This window comes from Ammospiza caudacuta, chromosome 2 (assembly GCF_027887145.1).
Source record: "Ammospiza caudacuta isolate bAmmCau1 chromosome 2, bAmmCau1.pri, whole genome shotgun sequence".
Classification (NCBI taxonomy): domain Eukaryota; kingdom Metazoa; phylum Chordata; class Aves; order Passeriformes; family Passerellidae; genus Ammospiza; species Ammospiza caudacuta.
Window position 1 is genome coordinate 61,304,280 of NC_080594.1, and position 19,055 is coordinate 61,323,334.

At 36.6% G+C, this 19,055-nt stretch overlaps 1 protein-coding gene across 2 annotated transcripts in view; it reads left to right on the plus strand.

Annotated features, from left to right (window-relative positions):
- VWA8 (von Willebrand factor A domain containing 8) overlaps window positions 1-19,055 on the plus strand; it is a 182,609-nt gene that overhangs the window by 124,036 nt on the left and 39,518 nt on the right. For both annotated transcript variants that reach the window (XM_058824855.1, XM_058824856.1), the window contains exons 30-36: window positions 4,873-4,989; window positions 5,462-5,526; window positions 5,626-5,751; window positions 6,373-6,482; window positions 8,521-8,675; window positions 10,410-10,611; window positions 17,055-17,136. In XM_058824855.1, the coding sequence (XP_058680838.1) occupies window positions 4,873-4,989; window positions 5,462-5,526; window positions 5,626-5,751; window positions 6,373-6,482; window positions 8,521-8,675; window positions 10,410-10,611; window positions 17,055-17,136 (857 nt within the window). The remainder of the gene's footprint in view (window positions 1-4,872; window positions 4,990-5,461; window positions 5,527-5,625; window positions 5,752-6,372; window positions 6,483-8,520; window positions 8,676-10,409; window positions 10,612-17,054; window positions 17,137-19,055) is intronic.

Here is a 19,055-nt window from a genome sequence, read left to right on the forward strand (position 1 = left end):
TGCCTTTCTTGGCAAGTGCTACAGGTGAATACATCCTGTCTGTAAATAAGCTTGTTTTACACAGGAAAATAATACAGAATTGAAATATTCCGAATGTTTTGCATTATCTTAGCTCTTTTGACATATTTTTACCATTAAGATGGGCCTTATTCACTGTTTGTGAAAATACATTCCATTTAATTACAAACTTGTTTGCAAAAAGTCCTATTCTTAGGACACCATTCAAAAGTAATTTTGGACTTCTTGAGAACTTAAACAAGCAACTTAGAAAACAAAAAAAGAAGGAAGATTATTCTCTTGTATATTGCATGCTCATATCCATGGACTACATTGGTAATTTATTTGGGGTGGTTCTTAAGTAAGCCATTAAAACAAAGGTTAGATGAGTGCTGCTGTTGTAGTCTTCACAACCACTGCTGTCCTTCCTTATGTTGGGGTTCAGTTGTTGAGATCTCTAGTTCCCTCTGAATCACAAGAGGGATTCCCAAGCAGTTTAAGTTTTATACATTGAGCTTAGGTTTTATTCCTAACTCTTCCTACAGTGGAAAAACCATGTGCTCTGTGCACCTGTGAACTGAGGTGAATGTTGCTGTGTATGAAATTTAATCCATTATTATTGGTGTTAGCAGGTAAGCATATGGCCTAAGATAATCATCCTAGTACCATCTGTATTTGCTGTGAGAACAGAGGTGACCTGAAGAGCATTTCCTCTCAGCTCAAGTAGAACATGTTTAATTGCCCTCTGGAAGTTCCTCTCTCTTTCCACTGGCTACAGAAAGAGGCTTGGCATATAGTCAAAGTGCCTACATTTTAGGTGTAGTAAGATCATGGGCAGGCATAAACTCAGAACTTGAAGCATTCACATGTTAAGAAAAGTAGATTAGTCGCACATCTGCATTTCGAGCAAGGCTACAAGCATTAGCTAGTTGTGCCACAGTGCATCAAACAAAACAAGAAAAACAAATAATATAAATAACACATTTGATGCTTTAGAGATTCATCTGTGTTTAGATGCAAAAAGACTAAGAAGTATTAACAATATTTGTAAAAAAAATAACTTGCATCTATTAAATAAAGTGGCCACTTGACAGCTGCTATTTCATAATAATCAATATCATCCATTAATTAGACAGTACCAAAAGCAGCTTTTTCAATTTTTTTCTTTTAATAAAGGTCTTTGGAGATTAATGTTTCTGACTAAGTTATAAAAAAGAATGATTTTAAATGGATGATAACCTTATTGGAAAAGATGGAATTATTATATTGTGGCTCTTCAAATAAGCTTGTGGGTTTTATCTTGTTCCCAGATAACATCCATCTAGATTCAGTAGAGCCCTCCAGTAAAATAAAATGAAAAATCACCATTTCTTCCTGTCCTTTTAAATAAAAATTTACTGAAAGTAAACTCCTCAGGGATTTAACTTAATGGCACAAGTGGGAGATTTATCTGATTTTAAGCCACATTTACATCTTCTTGGAAGAAAGGGTAGATGATTTTATTCCTCGTGGTGGCCATTGGTCTCAGTGAGTGCAAGCTTTTTTGACTCTATCTTTTTGTTCAGAGTAAACTCATAGACTTTGAAAGGACTCTGCAGAAATCTCAAGTAACTTTGTAAGATGGGAATTGCATTCATCTTTTCAAAGCAGCAATGCCTCTGCCATCTGTCCTCCCCACAAGTACTTCAGGGCCTACTCTTATTTCCTGCTAGAGCTTTGTGCCCTCTGTGTGCACTTTTCTTTCTGCATCTCTCACATCTACTGCTTAGAAGGAGAACAAGTAGAGACAGAAAAGAGTTTTGATAACTTTTATGCATTATTTTATATGGGGCTTTAGGAACAAACTGCACATGGAGAATTGATTTCTTATAAATGAACAGCACACTTCCAGGATTTTTTACAAGCACTTTACTGTGTTGAAAGGCCACAACTGGACAAACAGAGTAACCTACAGGCTACCTCAGGGAGCACAACAAACTTTGTTCAGGCAGTGTCCTGTTGGCATCCTTTAACTCTGCTTTTATCTTTCTTGGTCAGGAAATGGGGTGGGGGGGAAGGAAATGCTTTTCCCCGTCCCACGTGCTGCTGCAGTTCTGTCAAAGCTCCCTGATAACAAGGGAGTGAGAGAGTCTGTGGCACAGAAACTGATGCAGAGATCCACCTCATTCACATGTAGGAGATGGCAACCGTTTTTAAAAGACTTCTTTTAACAGTTTGTGATCTGGCCTGTAGCACAAGTGAGGATCTGAATATGAAAGTACCAGCAGCATAGTAACTTCTGTGACCTCTAGTCCCCATGATATTCTGATGTATGTCTTCAGAACAAAGAGTGATTTTCTTCAAAAACTGATTCTTTTTTTAAAATATTGTATAAGACTTTCATTTTCTACGAGTACACGTCAGAGTAAAGGTCTGCTTAGATAGAAATGTGTACACCTTCTGTAGAATGGGAAAAGGCTCGTTTTCCATAAGCACAAAGCTTATGCCACTACTTGTTCTCAGACCTTGAAATATCAAGTACAGTCTCCCAAATGATCTGAAAGACACCACTAGCATTAATTAGAACACCAGTAATCTACTTGCAAACGTTTACCTACCTCTGAAGATGAGATGGTTTGAGCCCCAAGCCATAAATTTTTGCACAGACTTTTTCCAATTGAACCTGGTGAACGGTGTGTTAATGTTTGTATCTGTTCCTATGATTTACAGTGTCAGGATTGTAATGTTTCTATCACTCAAGTGATCCTTGAATAGCTCTAATAGAAAAGGTGGGATAGGAGGCGAGAGGATGTATGATTACCCTGCCAAGCTAAGGGTCAGCCTCAGTCTGAAGCAGACTGTATATGCAAGCTTCCTTGCTGAGGACATGAGCATTGAGGGCAGAACAGATCAAAACTGACAGTGCATTTAGGGAGAAGAATACAAGAACATTAAACTGAGTTATTTGCACTGTGCCACTCTGAAACTTCCCCAAGCTCTCCCCTCTCTCTGCAAAACCATAAGGAACAACTTCCCATACCAGCAAAATGAAGTCACAGTCCTGTTTGGTTTAAGAACTTTTTAGAGGAAAATGCTGGCTGAAATAAAAACAGCACTAAGGAAAGGGAAACTTTGCAGTAACTAAAAATAAAGGCACACCACTTCACAAGATTGGTTATTGCATCTGTCCAGAGTTTGGAATTCCAGACACTGGGGTCGGGAGGTCACCCAAAGGTTACTTTTCTCCCAGTCAAGAACAAACAGAGCAGAATTGCACACCAACATCTTCTCCCAGCCCACTTGAGGAGTTGCCAGAGCTGCTCTTGGATGTGTTCACAAGTGACGCAAAAATCTATTCTTAAACACAGACAGAATATACATCAGTCACTTAGCACAGAAGGAAGCCATTAACATCAAAAGGGGTGGAGTAGAGAAGCTTTTTATACTACCAACTGCTTTCATAAATTTAACACTAAGTGGAAGAGTGTAATTGATTCATATGTGTTCTTTATCTCACGTGGAAGGCTGATGCTTTTTCAGAATTGTATAAATGAAATATGGCAGAAAACCAAAATACCAAGCAAATATCCTATTTTTTTTCCTGAATCACATTTCTATAATTTTAGTTTGTAATACATAAGCAAGCTTCTTTTTTTAGAAATATTGAACTTGAACTGAAATTCCCAAATGCTCCAAATAACATGCTAATATTTCAAATACTTTACCATATTTAGCTTCAAATTACTGTCATTATTAAAGCTACCTCTCACAAATATTTCTAGTGAAAGTATGAAGAGTACCCAAAGAGAACAAAACTGCTGTGACTCAGATTGTTCATATTTGTTTTATTTAGGGGAATTCGTGGGAATTTATGTTTTACTTCCTTAACGTCTATTGTGCGTTATTGCACATGTTGTACGTAGGCAGTTTACTTTTAGTAAGTCCTTGCAGAACCTAATGTCCTTGCAGAAGTGAACATTTCCTTGAATGGCAAGCAAAAAATTGAGCCCAAGGCTTAATTAACTTATTCATTTGTACCTTTTGAATTTCATTTGATGCAGTTAAAGGCTGGCCCTGAACGCTTATTGTCTTGAATTCTTAGTTAAACACATTAGGAGCAGCTATAGCACATTGTAAAAAGAAATGTTTAAAAAGCCCCCATCATTTAATAGCATGTATGACCCTTAGGCATCAAGTAACAAATGAGAAATCTGAAGTTCAAAATTTAGCACACCATTTTTCATGTGACGGGGATTTGCACCATCCCATCTGCTTCTGGTCTCCATCCTTTTGAGTCATCTTGCTGTCCTCCAACAGCTGTCCTACCTCTGACACTATAAGCTGTCAGAGAGTGCAGGTCACAGAAGGATTGTCACACCCTGGGATATTTAATATCCACAGGCTCCACAGTATCAGAAGTATGAACTTGGAGAGAAAGTACTAAGCCATTTCTTCTTTCACTAGTTTGTCACCTTCAGTGGGACTTAAGCAATAGGTACAACAGAAAAATGGTAAGAAAACATAAAAACTGAAATGAGGTATTTTAGTGACTTGACAGAACTAATTGATATGTCTCTTATCTGTAGCTGCATCTTAGACATGTAAGCCATACTAATCCAGTTTCTAGATGTTATGCAGAAGTGAATGTGAGATGTATAGATAAAATGCTGTGGAAAAACTGTAGTATCATTCCAGCCCTTGCATGTACTTAACCTCTTCAGTTTCTCTATGAACTTCAAAATGAACCAAGAAAATCCAGCTTACGTTTTGCAACAAAATCTTAATCATCTTTTCAGCATGCCATAAGTGGCTCAAATTGCAAAAGTGCTTCAGATAGATTTGTTGCAGTCTCTTAAACAAGCCTGAGATGAACATGGATCTGCTTTTCATTTTCAGAGCAATGTTGTGTTGTTGCTGGATACAAGCAATGGTGCCCTTCGCCGACTTTTGCTCTCACCAGATGCTCAGGACTCTCCTAAGAGAACATCTTGGTGGAACAACAAGGAAGTGAAGGTGAGGAATAGCACCTGCCCCTATTATACTAAGTTTTTTTAAAACTAAATGTCAGTATTGGAAAAACAGGATCATTAAGTTTTTCCTGGTTTTACAGCCCAAGCATTTATTTAATTGTTTATTCTTATGTATGCCTAAATGACTTACACATAAAATAGCATTGTTATGAACTAGTGACATAAAAAATAAAAATAAATTTTCTGAAGATACGTGTCTTTAAAATGTCCCTTTTTAGGGCTAGAACTGGAAGTAATGGAACATTTTGTTACAATGAGTTATGTCCAACATAATGAACGCAATTATGATACAATTTATGACTTGGAACAAGGCAAGCTAGATAGCATTTTGAGAGGTAATTAAAGCTGTGGATTCTTCTAAATAAATGAAAAAAACTAGTACACTTTCAGAGGAGTCAGGGAAACTCACTGGGACAAATCTAACACTGATTGTCCTATGATGTATGCTTATACAGAGCAACTACAAAATGTGCCGGGAGTTTTCACACAAAAACTGGCTGGTGTTCTACAAAGAAACAGGGTAAGAGTAAATTATATCCTTATATTAAATTGATTTAAATCAGATCTCCTTGTGTGTATCTCTAACTGATTATTCTTTTCTTGGCTTCCAATTTTATAGAAACCACCTTATTGTACTGGATATATTGGAGGGTCAAACTCACACCATCTCACTTCCAATCAGTCTGAAATCTGTTTTCCTCGTGGCTGAAGACCGGTGGCTCTTGGTGGAAAATGAAACAAATAAGTTAGTTCAGCCTAGTTTTCTCAATGGCATTATTTCTTGTTTGTGTCTCATTTGTGTTCAGGAGTTTCACTTCTGGTCTCAAACTTGTTTTTTTCTGTTTGTGAAACTGGCTGGACTTAAAATATTGGTGTTTAAGATGCAGATTTGCTGTGGTGAAAATGCAAATAGACTTTATGGTAGGAAATGAAGAGGATATTCCAGCCTCTGAAAGTCTAGCTATCATATATGTGGTAATATTAATTTTACTAAGGTGATATTGACCTTTAGAAATGAGAATGTTGATGGACCTCTCTCTGGAAATACAGGCATGTAGTCCAGAGTTAGTGCCTGCTGCCTTTACTTTCATGGTTACATGAAAGAAACATTACTCTGCTGTCTCATTTTTATAAATGCACAGCAAATGAAAGTGTGTAAATAGTTGCCAGAAGACAAATCTGCTATTTGCTGGCTTACCCTTTCCTATCTCACACATGTTTGGGAAATTATATTTGGTTTTAGCAAAAGGTGTTGATAACCTTGTTTATATAAATGGAGAATGTTTTCAGTGTTTCAGAAAATAGAAGTCCTTGTTTAGAGTGACAAGTTTAATCAGGAATTATTATAAATGTGTATCTTTCACAGGAAATTTCTTTTAACCAAGCATGCCCATATGGAGGCTCAAGGCAGTGAGGTTTGCCAGCTGCATGCATTGAGTGAAGAGCCAGCTGACATGGGATTTGGCTTAACAACAGGTACTGAATGCAAGCTTGGCTAGTTCCTTTTTTTTTGTTATTTTGTCATTTCTGTTTGCAGCTGCACAAACAAGACTCTCTAAAGGTCTGAGTAACCGTCTCTCCTATTCTGTTTTTGCCCCCTTATCATGTTTGGTTAATAATAACAGCTTTTCTCACGGCATGGCGCATTCCATACTCAAACTTCAAGTGGTTTGAATAAAGCATTTTTGTTTCATTCGAGCATTCAAGACCCTCAGTCATGGACTTTCAGCAAACAGACAAGCACATAGAATAGAAAAGGAAGAAAGATGACTAGGCAGGTATTAGAACAGGAAAAGAAGGGAACAAATATACTAATGATTCCAGACTGTAGACTGTTGCAGGTCTGCTGCTCACACTCAGATGAGGTAGAAAACACTTCCCAACCCTTAGAAAAATACAAACCACCTACTGTTAAAACAGAGCAGAAGTCACAGTTTCTGTGGTTCTGTTGATAGTATGCAGGAGGCCATTGGGACCATCACACCTGTGTTAAAAGATAGATAGGGAGAGTTTGATCAGTAAAACTCCCAGATGGTGCTAGGCACTGAGGCATGTCTTAGTTACACAGTAAGGCAGAAGTCTGCAATGATCATCATTTTGCCTGGTAAGATCTGTCTGTCTTCAAATCTGATAACATTTTCAACCCTGAACATTTGATCGCGGTGCACAAAATCTTTAGAGTGCTTGGTTTAATAAGACTGGAAGTATATGTGCATCCCACCAACAGCTCATAGGTTTTGGTCAGTATATATCAGAGAGACAGAGGAAACAAACAGAGAAACCACTCAATGTCTCATAAAGAAGGAACAAGTTTTGTTCTTGTTCTTGTGGCTAGCATAAATAAGAAAAATGAGATTAGCACAGTGTAAACATGATACAAACATTATTGACAAATAAAAGGGCTTCATTTACATAAACAGCAACCAGGTGGATGCTAAAAACTAACCATAGCCTAAATATCCAGAATCCTTTTTAGCTCTTGTACAGTTTACTCTACCAGCTTATCAAGTGCTATCAGAGCACAGTAGTTTCCTTCCTCTTACTACCTTATTTAGAAACCATTCTGGAGTATCACTCCTCAGATGGATAGAAATGTTATTATAATTTCCAGTCTCAAATTGTTTGTGGGCAGTTTATTGCTGCATGCTTTCTGTGCTATTTTTATGCTTTGTTATCTTGTTTCTTCTCTTCCAATCCAAAATGTTATCATATCCCCTGTCCACCTTTTTCCAAATCATCCAGCAAACCCCAAATATAGCATCTTCAGTCTGTTCTTTTTCTTTGAGGCAGAATCTGTGGCAGGAGAGCTAAAAAAAGGTAGACCAGTGTCGGTTTATGCTGATCCAGACCATTTATCCTTTGAGGGAGGAAAGGTTTCTCCCACTGCCATGTAAACAAGATAGTCTTGTGCTCATCAAAGTGGAAACAGTGCCGAACTAAAGATAGCAGGTTCTGTTGGACTGTGTTGGTAATTTGAGGCAAGGTTAAGGGCTTTCACAGATGCACAGAATAAAATTCAGCTTTTCTTACCTTAAAGACAAAGGAAACCAAACCATTATTCAAGAGAAACGCATTACAAATTACAAATAACATTATTTAAATTACAAAGACAGCAAGAGAATCACCAAGAAATGTCACATTGACACTTACCTGTGCAGACCTATGTTTTGCCTTCTGGTGCATTTGCATTATAACAATTTTCAATGAGAATACATACTGTTTTGTTCTATTCTATAGGCTTTCTGCCTCATTTGTACAGCAGAGAGAAAAATTAAGTGGTATAAGCAACTATAAAGCTAGTATTTCCTGATTTTAAGTACTTGAGTGTACAAAAATAGGATTATTTCCTTCTCCTCTGTGTTATAGTATAGTATAATCAGATCTTCTACTTTTTAGTAATTTTATGCTCAAAGTAATAGCCTATGTTCAGTGCTCAGCACTCTTACAATTAATATAATTTCCTATTGCACATCTGGGTTTAATGACTTTCATTTTGTTGAATTTTCCTGTTTAGTGTCTGAATTGTGTGTGCCTCATGCAGTTTCAACTGACCAGCTATCTTCAGAAAACCTCAGTGCAGCTGTGGGACAAAAGATCAGCTCCCCCAACAGGATCTTCTCAGATGAGCATAATTATGCTACTGTTGTCATTGGTTTCCCAGACCTCTTGGTAAATACTCAGCATTATTGTACAGTGAAATAATACAGTCTCATTTATTCTGCAACCCGTTAAGTACCTGTTTACCAAATGATTTGAAAAAATAAGGGAATGACAGCAAGGGAGAAATTAATGTAGTGTACACCATTTGTTATGGTAGTCTAATCTAGAGGAATATAGGTGGTTTTTTAGGTAATAAGAAATGGGACAATACAATGTCTAGCATGGACAAAATGCATTTTTAGTAAGCTCTGAACAGTGCTGGCTAGAGTAATATTTTCTAAATCATATATTTTTACAGTTTTTTAATTAAGCATAATCTCTGAGAAAAAGGATATCTATATAATTTTGAACTGTTCAGTGTGAACTTCTTGCCCAGTGTGCAGCAGGTAGCAAGACTAGATGAAGGAAAAAGAAAAAAACAATACAGAAAATTATAGCAAAGCTATAAAGCCTCTTCACTACTGAATAATGTAGCTATGTGTAAATACTACTTGTAAGTGTGCTCACTGCCATGACACAGTTAGAAAAGGAGAAGAAAAGAAAGTGAAACTTAGCAGTCTAATGACTAGGGCTGTTGCAAAGAGTAAAAGTAAACTCAGGGAAAATACAAGCAGTGTGTTTAGTTCTTCAGACTTTTTTAATATTTGCTTCTTAATGGTACATAAAAAGGGTAGTGATTATGGAATAAATAATTGTATGTCATGTTTGTTTTTTAAATTGGGGCAAATTATAAAGTGTAACTGTTAACAGACATGAATAAGCCTAATGACAGAAGAAAATTGATTGCAATCCAAAATTATTCAAAAATATGTTTTTGTCAATAAGACCATCTTTGCAATTAGCTTTTGATTTTTCCTTGGTTTGTTTTTATATTATCAGATGGTTTATTCAAGCTGTTCATATTACTTACCGTAGATGTGATTTTTTTGCTGGAAAAGGGAGGTGGTCTAGAGGAGGGAGTACTAAAGAAGCTGCACACTTCCATACTAACACACCAGTGTTAGTGGTGAAGCATTTTTGGCTCTGCATGATTTAGAATGCGGTACCACCTTTCCTCATACATAGTTTTAGAGATCCATGTGAATTTCAAAGAGGGAGTGCTAAGGGTTAATGGAAGAGTGATGGGGCAAAACTTCAGATTCAGTGTTCCGTGCTGGTGGTGTAGGTGTTTAGTGTGAACAAGGTATCTGAGCTCTTATTTGTAATAGCAGTGCTCAGTTGACCAAACCCTGAGACCTTGGAGATGATTTTTTCACCAGACTCTTTCAACCATAGTGGGAGGTGAAGCCACTGGCTTTCATGTAGAGACCTGCACTTCAATTTCTGAACCTGGAGCTAAGTCCTAGCCTTATTGCTTATCTTTTAATTAATTACTGGAATATCTATTTGCATTTATCTATATTAGTGGAAACCTAATAGATTTTTTACATAGTTTGATTCCAAATCAGGTTATTTCAATGCTTTCTGTTCCTGGTTGAAGTAAAAAAAAGTCAATTCGACTTCAGATCTTCAGACTGTCATGATGCCTAAAACTCATGTAGATGGTTTGTTGGTTTTTCAACCTGTGGGAGTTTTTGATGACAAAATAATCCAGGTCATTCCTTGTCATATGGTAGCATAAGAAGTAACCACAATAGCCACATTTGATTGGAAATTAAATAAGAAGTGTAACTTATCGAGAAGTGTTTGTTCTTAGATTCAATAATAGGGATGTTTTCTTCAGTAGCACCTTCTCTTTTGCAGTCTCCCAGTGAAGTGTATAGCTGGAAGAGAAACTCCTCTCTGAGTCACAAACGTGCTTCTCCTTCTGATCCACTTTATTATGGAGCCCAGAGGAAAACAGGAACTGCAAAACAAACCAATTGTGTTACTTTATTGGCTTCTAATCAAATAGTCCGAATTTTAGCACCTGGAGATGTGCCCCTGAAAGACATTTACCCAAAAGGTAAGAGGTTCATGTACCTGTGCTGCAACACACTTGTTTTTTGTTTTGTAATCTGCTATCACTCATTAATTTTTCCAGAATGTTCCTTAATAGTCACAGGGCAAGCATTTGAGAAGAAAGGAATGTAGTTGCACTTATTTCTAAAATTAATTTGAATCTTAATTAGCATGCTGAATTATACTTCTGAGGAATTAACAGGGTGTCTACACTGTGGATATCTCGGTAGATGGGATTTCCCTCTGTCTGCAGAGGAAACCCAGTAATAGAAGATGATCAATCCAGTTCAGCAATTGGCCTTCACCAATCTTCTGTTTCAGTATCACACAGAGATGCAGTGATAAACTTGTTATATGACTAACTCAGAATTCCATCCCCAGCAGGGACAATAGGAGAGGTTGTTTTGGGAATGCATGTGAGCCTATCTACTTCTTTGTCTTTCTCTTCATACTTTCTCAATATTTGCACTTGTTTTGCTGGGAATGTTGCAGAGGACATCTCTGCCTCAGACTTTAAATCTCATTTTATGGACCTGTTGTCCACAAGTTTATCTGGCACCTCTCTGAACCTGTGCGTCTCCACAGCAAACTTTTACCTTTTGGGAAAAAGTTCATGATTTTTTGTGATCATCTGATCTCTTACCAGGTTTATCAGGTGCCCCTTATTTTCTAGCATTGCAGGCTTCAGTGAGTAACAGTTCTGCATTCACCTTAAATATCACCTTCATGACTGGGCAAGCTTCAGTCACTCCTGCCTTCTCTCCAAGCTGAAGAGACTCAGACTGTTTAGTCCTTCTCCTGTCTAAGAGAATCTTGCATGAACAACATTCACATGCAGCAAAACCATCCTCCCTTCTGACACTAATAAAGCAGGTGTAGACTACGGATCTTCAGACATTTTTGTGCTGCCATGCCAAGCCTTCTGTTGCCATTATAATTTTAGCTTCTTCAGACAATAACTGAAAATACACAAATTAATACTAAATAACAGCATTTGTGAGTTTTGCATTTATTACCTTTAGGAATCTCCAAAGTTTACTATCAAAAAAGAAAATGCCCAAAATATTTGTGTATGGTAGAATGGCTTGATTTCATCAGCAGAAGAAGCTATTCCTGATTTAGTCCCTGTGTGAACTCTCTGACCCAGACTAAACATTTTATTCCAAATTACCTGAAACAGAATGAATGATCTAATCTGCCTGTCCTCATTTAACACAGATCAATTTCCCTATGTAGAGAAACCCTTTTATTTGTTACCAAGAGGATAAAACATTTACTTGACTAAAGAAGCCAAGTCAAGGATATTAACAAGGTAGAAAACTTCAGTTACCTCCTTTTGTAACTGAAGGAAAGATTACCTCTTAAAAAGATTAAAGTTAATAAAATTAGTTGTAGTTAGAATCTTGGAACTAATTATACAACTTCAGGCTGTAATCTTCTCATACTTTATAAAATGCAGAATGGTCACACTGGGTCACTTTTTCAGGTTTTCACAGAAAAAATAAATCTGAATCAGAAGAAGTTGATTTAGAAGATAAATCTTCTGAGCTTTTTCTTAAAATTAGTTTACTAATTTGGGAGTGAGAGAGGTATCTTCCCTCAGTGCTTCCAAATAATACCTAAATTGAGATCTTGAAAAAGATCTAAAAGATCTTTTATTTCTAAAAGCCTTTAAGTTGCTCTGCTATACAACACCTTGTATTGCTAGTTTATTATGATTAAAAAACAGGGGACATTCTTCATGAATCCAGGATACCAGTAATCTGAGCATATTATCAGTTCTGAGAATTGGCTTCTCTCTGACCAAGCAGTTTAATTTTTTCTCAGCTGTGATGAAATATATTTATGAATAGAGATTCATAGTTTTAAATGTATAGAAAATTGTATGAGGTTTACACAGTGCTTTATGTGGCCATTTAAGTTGAAAGATTTCATGCCTTGAAGATGATTATCATTGATTTTTCTTTTCTGAATGATGTTATAATTTTTTAAATTACAAAGACTAATTTTAACTGAATCATGTTTAATGTAACCTTACTGATTCAATTAAATAGGACCTAAACAAGACTCTAGGTCTTCTGTTCCATAGCTTTTTTCAGGACTTTTTCAAGACATTTCTATTTAACAGTTAGTGGCTGGATTTTCTAGTGGAGGAGGAGCTATGTGGGAAATCCTGTGGTGACCTGTGCTACTCAGCATGTCATGAAAAAAATTGAAAACTTAACAATGAGGTGACAGTGCTGATGATAGTGGTTATTATTCATTGTAGGAAGGATTTACCATGGAAAATTATGAGAAGGACTACAGTTCTGAATTCAATAGAAATAACCGGTGAAATTCAGTGTAGATGAACATCTGGAGGAAGAAAAATATCCTAATTTTACATCATAAAAGATGGGGATGATGAGAACATCTTACAAGCATTATTTTGCTGTCACGATAGATGGTTTCATTAAGATAGCAGTTCAAAGCTCAGTAGCGCTTGAAAGAATCAAATGAAATGTTAAGAATTACTAGGGAAGAAACAGAAAAAAGCAGAGAACCTCTCTGTGCTGTTGTACAAATCCACATGTCCTTAACACTGTTCAGTTCTGGTCCTCTATCTCTAGGTGGGAGAAGGCTGAACTGGGATAAGTTCAGAAAAAGACAACAAGAATGAGCAAGATTGCATTGGCCAATCCTCCAACATGTGAAGACAAGATCAGGAGAGGGACATATGGTAGAGTTCTACAAAAACATGTATGGCATGGAGATGGGGAAAAAACCAACAGTTTTGCACTCAGTACCAGGGTTAGGTAGCAGCTAATGAAGCTGTTAGGAACTTCATTGGAACAAACAAGACATATTTCTTCATAGAGTACTAACCTGTGAAACCACTTCCCAAAGGATATTGTGAATGTTTCTTTTTCCAAAAGAAAACTGGACAAACTCTTGGAAAGTTAACTAAATACATAGATATCAAAACATAGACAGCACATTCAGTTTAAGAAGCCCCAAGATTGGAACTGGTTGGTGGCTTGAGGAAAATACCATGTGCACTTGTCTGCTCTTACACATTTCAAGCACCTAGCTACTCTTGGAGACAGGATACTAGATTAGATTAGAGGGGCCTAGTACTGCCCTTGTTATGGCACAAATCAAAAATATTTCCAAGTGAAAAAGGGAAGACAGGAAAAGAGAAGCATGTGTCTTTGTGCTCACTTGGAAGGTGAAATAATAAGGTCATAGCCCTCATGATCTCCATTTGAGATTCTGGTTTTGCTGCCTTCTTTGCTGGGCTGTTGTTTCTTTTGGAGTTTGCCTCTCGGTCTCACTGATTGACAGAGTATTTGATTGAATACACATTACCTGCTACCAATTTCTGCTTAACAGTCTTGGTCCCTTGAAATTCAGTGCTGCTTTATTCCTCATTGTGCTCCATTGTTTCTGTATTGGAAACCTGTAGTTACTTACCTATGAAAGTTTTATCCTTCCCTGGGAGATGGTAAAGGGAAGCGAAGGCATCCTGCTACATGAAATCAAGGATGTGTCTGTCCCTTGAAGTTCTTGCCCTATTGTCTTCTGCTGCCTTTGAGAAGTTGTTTTATATTTTTGATTCTGTTTCCATATCTATCAGATTTTCTTTCTCATCTTCTTGGACAACTGGTCAGTTCTGGCATACAGCCTTCCATTTCTATTAATAATTCAAAGTACTCAGCCAAACTCTAGCATGCTCCAGTATGTATTAGTGAAGCTGTTCCAGGAACAATAAGCAAAGAAATATTTGTCTGTATGTTTTATTGGAATTGTAAACCAAATGATAGTTATTTTTGAAAAGAAATTATAACAAGTAATAATTTCCCCAAAGACTGCCAAATAGATGTATGGACACAAAATATAAACTCAGACAAGAGATTGTGGCAAAATCCAGCGAAGAACTAATGTTTATTCTAAAAACAAGACTGTAAAGATGAGGGACTACTTGAGATCAAATATTTACTTGGATTCTCAGCACTTTCTATAGATGAGCATAAACCAACACCCTATTACTGGATTTGTATCTCTTTGAGTATGACAGTAACTGGAACATGTAGTGTAACACAATGTCACCAAAATAGCCTTGACACATCATCTGGTCCATCTGTTTATATAGGGACAGGATGACACGTGTACTCTCTTCTTAACTGAGGTTTGTCAAACAATTGTCCTATTGCATTGCTTCGTTCTCTTTGTATAAGAAAAGCTTTTCATGGTATCCATTTTTTTTTTCTCTAAACAAAACTGAATACTTCATGTCACCTTCACTCATTCATGATAATACCACTCTCTTTATAACAATCTTCTCAATAGAATTGGATGTGGTTTTTTGGAAAACCCTCTGTTTAGACAAGAAAAAAAATCTTTGCAGCTTTGTCATCCTCAGGACTACTTCGTGTCACAGGATGATGGAATAGGTAAGGCTAGAAGGGACAGCTTGAGGTCATCTAATCCAATCTCCCTGCTCAGCAGGGTCCTCTAGAGTATGTTACTCAGGATTGGGTCCAAACAGTTCCTCTCCAAGGAAGGAAACTCTACAATCTCTCTGGGCATCTAGTTCCAGTGCTCGGTCACTATCACAGTGAAGAAGTTTTTCTCATGTTCTGGTGCATAATTTTCTGTCTGTTGCCTCTTGTCCTTGGCACCAGAGAGCAGAGCCTGGTCCATCCTCTAACACCCTCCCTTTAGATACTGACAGCCATTATTGAGGTCTCTTCTCAGTTTTCTTTTCTTGAGGCTGAGCAGGCCTCAGTCCCTCAGCCTTTTCTCTTAAGGGAGTTGCTCCAATCTCCTCATCGTCTTCGTAGCCCTCTGCTGGACCTGCTCCAGGAGCTCCATGTCCCTTGTACTGAGGAGCCCAGATCTGAACATTGTGTCTGTTTTCCTTAAAGCTTTATGTCTGGAGCTGTGCATAGCTCTTCTTCTCCGTCAGGCTTTGGCAAAAGAAGAACAAACTGCACTTGTTCATGTCTAATGTTCACATTTCATCGTCAAGATTCTTGACTGCAGTTCTGGGGCCTAGCCAGCAGTTCTTGTGTAGCATTTAAACATTTGATAGCCTTTTTGTCAGCTGCCTACTCTGCAATCCTTTGTCTTTTTATTGTCTTTAATTTGTTTGATTTGTGTTCTTTCTCTAATTTATTAACTTAATTTTTAATTCTTATCCCACAGTTCTACCCTTTCTAGTTCAGTATCTGCCCTTGTTCTAGATCTTCATCAGAATTTTTAATGTGTATCTTACTCTTCATTACTAACAAAAGAGAGAGAGCGCATTTTAAAATAGTAACAAAATCTAGGGGACTGCAAAAGTGGTCTTTGGTCCACAAACCTGCATTTTTCCAGGCCTTTTTCCCTTGTTTCTGATGTATGTGATATTCCCATTTTTATGAAGTTGAGTAAAGTCAATAGACATGCTGCTGTAGGCATGTATGCTACGGATATATAAATACATTGGATATGCATGAGGTGCTGCTGTGAGTTATTCTGTGTGCTCCTTTGAATGTTAGATCTCCTTATGCTGCTGATCATGTTGGTCTTTTCTGTGTGTGCTCTATGCAGGCATCTGCACTTCTGCAGGTAAGGTCGGACTCCTTCAGGTCAAGGAGGTGAGAGATACTTTGTTTTGGAGGAAAATCTACACTTGATTTCATCTTGTGACAAGGACATTTTATATCCATACTGGGCAGTGTGATTCAGTCTTGTGGTTTCTTTCCTGAAAGCTGCCTCAATTTGCTTCACACAGATCAAAGTCAGCTCCTAACTGGAAGCCACTACTGAGGCCAGGCACAGTATACTCATAAGCTGGCAAAAGCCAGTGTAAGCACACGAACACAAATTTATTTCTGAGGGAAGGACCATATATTAGCTGTATTCCTTAAACTGTCCATAAACAGAATATTTAATGCTTGATAGTCTAGGGCCTATAAATTATAAAATCTTTGCATAAAATCTTTGCATACTAAGAATCTGCCTCCAAAGAGTGGTTCAATTTCAGGGAACAGTGTGTAGGTTAGTATTATTGAGAAGTTTTCAAGTGGAAGTCATAAACACAATGTTTTGAAATGTTCCTCAATATGCTAATAAAGTCAGATATACAACTGACATTATCTTCAGTGACAGATCAAAGCAGCAAGGTAGGGACTGCAGTAATGCTTGAATAGTGCTTTTGTGAGCAGAGCTATATTTGTGAGTAATTTTGACATTTTCTGTATAAATACATTGTTCTTTTGTAACTGTGACTGTCTGATTACTCACTATCGTAATAATAAAACAATTCCTTTTTTTGCAAGTTGTATTCCTGTATTGAATATGAAAGCTTATCATTTTCTGACAGGTACTGTGTAATAAAATGTTTAAATTTAATCTGCTAAATGCAAATGCAATAACCAGTTAATCATGCAGCTGGAAAATAACATGTTTGTTTGTTTTCAGATGTCACTCCTCCACCAGCTGCTGGATACTTGGAAGTAACAGATCTTAATTCAAAGAAAATCAAATACATTCCAATTCCTGGGTAACTGATTTTATTGATTAGAGCACTGTCATCTTAGAAGAAGAGTAATTATTACTTTATGATAAGCAAATATTTCTTTTGATGTGGAAAGTAAGACTGATTCATACCTAGTGTAAAATTCTACAAACATTGCCGTATATTTTTGTCAACATAATTTATCTGTTTTTACTAGGTAATGCTGATGAAAATGTAGCAATTAGTTACTAAATATGAAAGCTACCTTTATCTTCCGATTTTGATTCCCTTTGTTCCTTCCCCCTCTTCATCCACTTTATTCTCAACCTTCTTTCATTATGGTTTGCAGTCTTTATTTTCTTTTCCTTCTTCCTTATCTTTAGAATCAGAGAAAGACAGACAAAATGATCCAGTGCCAGGTGTTAGGAAACTGAGAATCAAGTTCTGGTCCAATATAAAGTTCACTTTGAAAATAGCTTGAGCTTTTCTGTGGTTCTCCCTTTGGAAAGTATACATTCCCAAGTATCTTATATGATAAATTAAAATAGCCAGATTCTGTAGCTTCTCTTTGGTTTTAATATCTGTGTCTCACAACTGTAGAGAGTGTTTGCAAATGTTTTATTGAATAAACATATATTTTGGTCCCAAATTGTCATTTTCTACTGTAATAATAAACATTTTTTAAATGGCACTCTCTCCACATTGCATATTTGAATAGCACATGTATGAAACTCACTCACAAATAAATTTATATATTTTTTTAAATTCTATTCACATATTGCTGATTTTGACAGTACTCATTTAAATTCATCCTGGTTCATTAATAATCTTTGGGAAATTCTAATTAATAGAGAATTATTTTTGCACTTTCACCATTTATAATTGGTTTATTGGCCTACATCTTACACAGTCATTCAAAAATGAAAGACATTACAATAAAACTAGTAAGGAATCACTTTATTTTTCACTTAGGATTTTATAGGAAATAACAGGAATTACAAAGCTATTTTTCAAAATTAGACCCTTAAGCTAGCATTAGGATTTAAGCTGTGTATGGCAGATCTGAGCAGAAGTCCAGATTTTTAAATGTATTCCAGTAATAACTGATGAGTAAAGTAAGTTTTAATCATATATGAAAACATTCATATATGTATGAATAGTTCTCTGTTAAATTCTAACAACCTTTCTTCCTTCTGCCAAAGCTAGCCCAGTCAAATGCTGAGATAACTTTCAGCTGAGTTACTACATGGTGGTTTCAGTCATAGGTAGAAGCATATGGGTTGCTCCTTCTTATATTTTTGAAAATTATTAATTTTGACATTAGTGCAGGTTACCAAGTCCTTTATGCATGTAATTAACAGTACTGAAAAATGTATAGATTCTTCCCTGCATTGTCTAAATTTCCCTTCGTATTCCATACTTATTAGGCCCTGTCTTTCAGCAGTAAATTTTTGTCAGCAAGCTGACTGTCTAAAAAAGTGCTACAATTCACTGTACTTAAAGCTGTGTCATTGTTAAATGAGTATTTAAATTTTAATATTTTATTAAAGCACTAGAGAAAGGTGTTACTCTAAGTTGTTGGAAGTGTATTTTCCTCAATGCTCAGATCATGTTCTCCCTATTTCTATTTAAGTTTAATATTTTTCAGTAGCATCTTTAGAGATTTTTGATATTCTTAACAGTTTTTTTCCTAAAGATGGACAACTTTTAGATAGATTAGATATGCAGTGTATCTAAACTAGAGCAGTAGTTTGGGCAACATGTTGCCTTTCAGCCTAGTCTTTTATACTGCTTCTTATACAGTCAGATGTCTTTTGGTTATGTCCAGTTTCAGTAGGTGGAAAATTTCAAACAAAATATTGGATCCACAGGGCTGAGTTACAGTCTCTTGTGAAATGAGGATGTAATTTCATTTAATTGTCACCTTAACTATAGAAATACTCATCCCCCTTTTAATTGCAGCT